The 6,132-nt window shown below is 40.4% G+C and overlaps 1 protein-coding gene across 1 annotated transcript; it reads right to left on the minus strand.

Moving 5' to 3' along the window:
- Positions 1–1,161: 1,161 nt before the first annotated feature.
- On the minus strand, positions 1,162–5,079 carry haus4 (HAUS augmin-like complex, subunit 4). The gene is made up of 9 exons (XM_051429536.1): positions 4,882–5,079; positions 4,536–4,675; positions 4,151–4,282; positions 3,835–3,975; positions 3,503–3,599; positions 3,225–3,370; positions 2,846–2,976; positions 2,177–2,245; positions 1,162–1,898 (listed from the first exon to the last, which is right to left on the minus strand). The coding sequence occupies exons 1-9, from the start codon at positions 4,946–4,948 to the stop codon at positions 1,712–1,714; spliced, it is 1,110 nt and encodes a 369-aa protein (XP_051285496.1). The 5' UTR covers positions 4,949–5,079; the 3' UTR covers positions 1,162–1,711.
- Between the last annotated feature and the right edge of the window lie 1,053 nt (positions 5,080–6,132).

The following is a 6,132-nucleotide window of genomic DNA, read 5'->3' on the forward strand; positions in this document are numbered from 1 at the left end:
AGGACGTCAAAGAGGGTTGAACAGCGCGAGAGGCTTCACTCTTGCCTACTTCCGTTTTTTTTCTCAGTGGAGCACACTTTACCAAAGATCGTCTATGTGGCAGGCGTCGACATCACTCTTTACCAAATTATTTTTTATTTTGTACGGTTGTATACAAATTTGTGTTTCACACAATAATTTAATAAAATAAAACTATAATTTCTGCCAGTTATGTTAAACATGAATATGCCAGTGACAATAAACCTGGGGGAGGATGGAGACATTTTTAGGGTCACTTGAAGGAAGTCAGCTCATCTGACAGCTTGAGTAATAAATCATTACTTTGACTCCTATGTTTGTCCTATATGCATTTCGTTTAAGCTTTAAAATGTTTAAATCAAAAAGGTTGTGTTTAATAAATTATCAAATGACATTCCTAAAGTAAAAAAATAAAAATAAAAAGCAAACTAAGGAGTCCACCATATCAAGTAAAAGTATTTAAGTGCAGTGCTCAATCAAAATTTAATGTATACTGCCCCCTTGTGGATTCTACTGCAAACTGCAGGAAAATGGCACTAACCTCAGCAGTTCTCTCAGCTATTTTCCCCAACAAAACTTCTACAAGAAAGCAAGTTTAATGTTAGGGTTTTACCAGAAAACTTTATTTTCATAATATTGATACTATTGGCTGACATATGTGATCAATATGGAAATTCCTCACATAAGTTTATATGAGGAAAAGACTCCCACAGAAAGACAGAACACTGGAGGGCAACATGGACATGACTGATTATTTATATGGCGTGCTGTTTTATTAGGACAAATAGCTATGAGAAGTGTGCCAAGACACACCAAAGGATTATGACACCCATCATATATGAAAGGATGTGGCTTACAGATAATAGCCAATAATTTTGCTAAATAAATAAACGAATCGGTATAATTGTTGGTAGAATTGGTATTATTTGTTTAAGTGGGACCTCTTTATCTAGTTTTAGGATTAGAATGAAGATCTGATCACATTTTAGGTCACATTAATGTAGCAAAACAGAAAACTCTCAGGAGTTCACAAACTTTCTGACAGCACTGCACTTTTCTGGATCTGTCTCCAACCACACACCTGCAGTGAGAAGCTTAGCTTAGGGAAGCATGTTATATGAACATAGGACACTATAACTGACATTCAGATGGCATTTTTTTAGTTTATTTTTTGCACAGTTCATATCACAATATACACAAGTCTCCTCACCCAACTTGAGGTAAGGTGTTAAATGAGAATTCTGATTTTCAGATGAATCACTGCTGCCTCTGCAAACTAGGAAGTCAATTTTAGGGTAACGGTACTTTGCATTGTCAGTAGGAACATAGTGATTCTCACTTCTCTAAGTGGATATAGAAAGCAATCAAAACTTGACCATGAAGTCACGTGTAAGATAGTTAAAGCTTAAACTGTATCTTATTAAAGAGTAATGAATACTAAACATGTCAGGTAGCGACAAAGATAGCAGAAGTGCTCATTGCCATGGTGACGCACTGAACTATTTAAAGAAAACTGAATTTACTGAAGTTAATTAAAAAACAATCTTAAGTTAGGAGCTCTGATGGGAACTTTCAGGTAGCCCACCCCCTACTGTACATGCTACACAGTTCCTGTGTCTCTGTGTCAAGCGTAGCCAGTGTGTCATTGTTAGAGAGGAGGCACTATGAATAGGCAATGTCTGGCAGCAGATCTTCACTTGTCATTGTACTGAGTGAACTCCTTCAGAGCCCAGTTTTTCATTTCTATCTCCTGCCGTAATCTGCAGTACTCTTCAGCCAGGGCCTCGAACTCTTTGCCCAAGATCTCAAAGGAGGCCAGCTTTAACTCGACAGACTGCTTCTCCGCCTGACAGGCCTTCAGCTCAGAGTCCAGCTTCTCTCTGAAATTAGGACAACAAAATGAACAAAGAATTAACAACAAAAGATTGTGAGAGTTATCAGCCAGAATGTAGTTTCTATAAAAGCTTTTCTGAAGGCTCGGATCAGGAATTTACAGTTCTAATTCAAAGAGCCTAATAAATGATAAACACTAGTTAGAAACAGTATGTTTTCTCTCAACTACGAATGTTGCTTTTCAGACAGTCGAGTGCACAATATGAATAATATAAGAATTACATGACAAAAAGGAATTAACAGAGATTAACATAAAGCCTCTTGCCTTATTTTCCTATGAGCAGATAATGAGTCCACTGTGTACGTGTCCAGCTGAATTTCCACCATCTCAGTCCTTTGAGGGAAGAAGAGAAACACATTTGTAAATAAACTGAAATACATGTAAAAAGGATGATCTAAGAATTTGACTTTTGCTCTCCTACCAAGTCTTTCTATAGAAAGGCACCAATAAATAATTGTATGTATACGGTGGTGTGTTCTTTCTACCAGATCATAACCCATGTATTGTGAGTAAAAGAGAAGTATCACCAGATTGCACATAGACAGCCCTAGTTTAAAAAGGTCCAGTGTTCCAGTGTGTATGAGTTTGTGGCATGTAGTTGCTGATTGCAACCCCCTCGCCTCACCCTCCCTGCCCAAGGGTGTAGGAGAAACTACGATGGCACCGAAACTCGTGAAAGGCCCCATCTACAGCCAGCGTTTGGTTTGTCCATTCTGGGCTACTGTAGAAATATGGCAGTTCAAGTTGGCAGACTCCGCTCCTTCTATAGTTAAAAACAGCTCAGTCTAAGGTAACGAAACACACTATTTGTATTCAGGTAATTATACACTAATGAAAACATACCTATGAATATTAGATTCCATTCCTGCTAATAGATGATCTAAATGCTAAACACTGGACCTTTAAGCAGGCATAAAACTGAAAACGTCTTACTTGATCTTCTGTAAGACTAATCCGCATTTTCCCTCCAGGTAGTCTAACTTCTTCCTGTCCAAATCTGTCTGGATCCTCAGCCTGTGGTCCAAGATGAGAGACTGGAGAAGCTGAATACACTTAATCAGCTCCTGGACACAAGTCAATAAGAAGAAAAAAGCAAATTATTGATTTTACAAACTAAAAAGAACACATTAGTGGTTTGTACACTTTATAAGCAACATTTTCCAGTTTAAAAAAAATATTTAAACCAATTTCCAGAGAGTCAATTCTAATAATCATACAGTTACATTATAATATAATGTGACAACCTGCCAAAAACAGAGGAAACGTGTTAGCCTGTTTTTCATTTACAACGTGTCATTGAAAGAGTGCTCACAGAGAGGTAGAGCTGAGTCTGTCTCTGCAGGAGAACTGTGTTTTCCCAGCAGGTCTCCTTCAGACTCTCTGCTCTTTTCTTCTCTTTGTCCAGTAGGGCTGACAGATGAGACAACTTGCTGTTCTTCAGACCCTCACTCTCACTCTCTAGAAGAGATCCCAAAACAACATCCCAGTCATCATTCCATCAATGTAGAACAGTGCAGTGATATAAAGATAGTGAAAGTGAATAGAATTGGTACTGGTGGGAGCAGATAAATCAGTGTCTAGATACTGTACCCCATTCAGGCTGATAGTAAGAGAGGAGGCTCCAACACTTTTTCTTCAGATGTTTCTCCAGCTCTCTGGGAAGTCCCTGTTTCATTCTTTGAACATTCTGGTAAATATAAATACAGCATAAACAAGCCACATTTAAGCATTAATCTGCCATATTTCTGTTGTTACTAAAGTATCCCTCTAATGATCTTTTACAAAAAACTGCAAACAGCTGTGACAACATCCATCGAGCCATCATTTACACAATACAAAATCACACATTAAACACCATAGTACCAAAGCAAACCCTTTTCCTTTAAGCGCGTAGGTGAATGTTCTGTATTGTTATGACTCACCTTCTCTGACGGCATGAGCTCCATCACCCGTTGGGGATTCAGCCCCAGAACAGAGGGCTGGTCCTGGTTGGTAGTGCTACTGGGATCCAGCTGTCTGACACACTGAGACACCAGCAGACACTTCTCCATCGTCTCATAGAACTGCACACACAAATATATGACATGGTAGATTTCTGGATACTGAAGGTCAGATGCTTCAAACTGTGACCTTTAGCTGCTGCTGCAGAGTAAGCTGCCTACTGCATCTTTTAACAATCAAAAATATACATGTTGCCCATGACTCGCTGACAGGTGTGTGTGCTGTTGTGAAATGTACCATGTTCTGGTCAGGGGGTACAGTGGCGTGGTGCTTCCTGATACAGTGCTCCTGGACCATCTCCTGCATCCCTTTGTGGAGGCTCTCGGAGCGCAGCCAGTGACGCCTCTGGCTCTGCAGCTTCTGTTCAGCCTGGAGAAAAGCATGTGTAAGTGCTCACAGACACAACAACAACAACAACAACAACAAACTCTGACCTGTGCAGGACGAGAAAGGTTCCACCTCTGTGTGACTGCAATTCTTACTGGATACCAGTAGAGCTGGGTAAGTTATTGACTACACACTGTTTGGTCTAACTTGAATTTGTATTGCACCATGTCATACTGCATCTTGCACAGAAAGGAGCTTGTATGTTAGCAGATGGTGACACAGTGCCTGCTGATACCTTGTCCAGTTCAGTTTTCAGTGGGACAGTGAGTCCAGTTTGGTCCACATGTTGTGCCAGGGTGGCCAGCAGTTTACAGAACTGAGGGTTCTGGGTCAGATCCTCCTCTGTCATATCACACAGAGGGAAGGAGGCCAGAACTGGACGGGAGGATAGTAAATACAGAGAGTTAAACCTATTGCCAAAGGCCGAACAATTCAGGATAAGAGATTCACAGCAGAACAGCACTCCAACTTTACCTAAATGCGACTATAGCTTCTTTTATCTCTTATTTTTTTCTCTCATTCTGAAATAAATTAGGTTTACAGCCACCATTGAGCAGCAGTTAGTAAACCTGTGTTCTTACCCTGTTGATGTAAGCTGTCAGCCTTCCCAAGCGATGATACATGTGTAGACTCGGGACCAGCCGACATTTTCACCTGAATTGTGTTGCTTATTAACCAAGAAACGAACCACTTCTTTGGACTTCTGAAGACTTTTCTCGCTAACAGGACCGCGACATGTAAATAAAAAGCGTACTTCCTGAATCAAGTTGCGCGCGTCTGCAGAAAGCGTTCCTATTGGCTATGTGACACACGTGGTTACCACACAGAGTTTGTGCCCGCCTTGCTAGAGCTGCGCGCCACCACGGGAGCGCGCACTGCGAAAGCGAAAATTACTAGGCTAAATACATTGGAATGATTTCTGAGGAGGAAAATTACTGTTTAACAGCAATATAATCTTCATTGACCTTAATGATGATAAATGATATGTGGACTAAATTCGAACTAAATGAAAAATCATTCTCTGCAAAATAAGTTAACACAAAAATTACAAAAAAGTAAAAAAAAAAAAAAAAGTTTACTTTGCGGGTTTGGTGATATGACAGAGATGGCAGAGGCCAAGAGAGTAGCTCATGGCTGAACTGGCAAATACAACACAGTGCTCCTGCATATCACACAAGGCAACATGGTAGCCTATACAACACAGTTCATTATCAGACCGCATCTTCCTTCTCCAGTGTGTAACTTAGAGTTAGTAAAGTAGGAACTGGCTAAAAGAAAAGTGCCTTTCACAGTAAAAAAGGAAACGATAATTAATTTACCAGTACGTGCTGCGCTGTGCTGGTTACACTGTTCACCTCCCTGCCTCTCTCAGTTTGTATCTGACTGTAAAACTCTTCTGCTTGAGCTGTGCACTATAGAGGCCGGATTCACGGTCAAAGCCATCTATAACAGGTTTGCTGAGCACTCCAAGTCCTTCCACCAAAAGGACTACAATGAAAGATCTTTCTCTCCCAGAGAGGGCGTCACCTCTGCCATCCAGGATATGGACCATAAAGTGCAGACTGCTGCATTTACCTTCAGCTCAGCACCCCAGATGGGATGTGAAAGAGGGACTTCTGGACTTCTTCATTGGTAAACACAGGTGTTTACCCCACTGCTTCGTGTCAAAATGGCTGCTACGAAAAAGATCTATTTACAACAATAATTCCTCATAACATGGTCAGGTGTTTAAGGAGAATCATAACAATGTTGGTGGTAACACTGTACAAACTACTGGAATAAAGTACAAATGTTAAATTGATGAGTGTTGGTCTTATTTTTGAAGTGTGCTC

The sequence above is a fragment of the Dicentrarchus labrax genome, unplaced genomic scaffold, assembly GCF_905237075.1.
Source record: "Dicentrarchus labrax unplaced genomic scaffold, dlabrax2021, whole genome shotgun sequence".
Classification (NCBI taxonomy): domain Eukaryota; kingdom Metazoa; phylum Chordata; class Actinopteri; family Moronidae; genus Dicentrarchus; species Dicentrarchus labrax.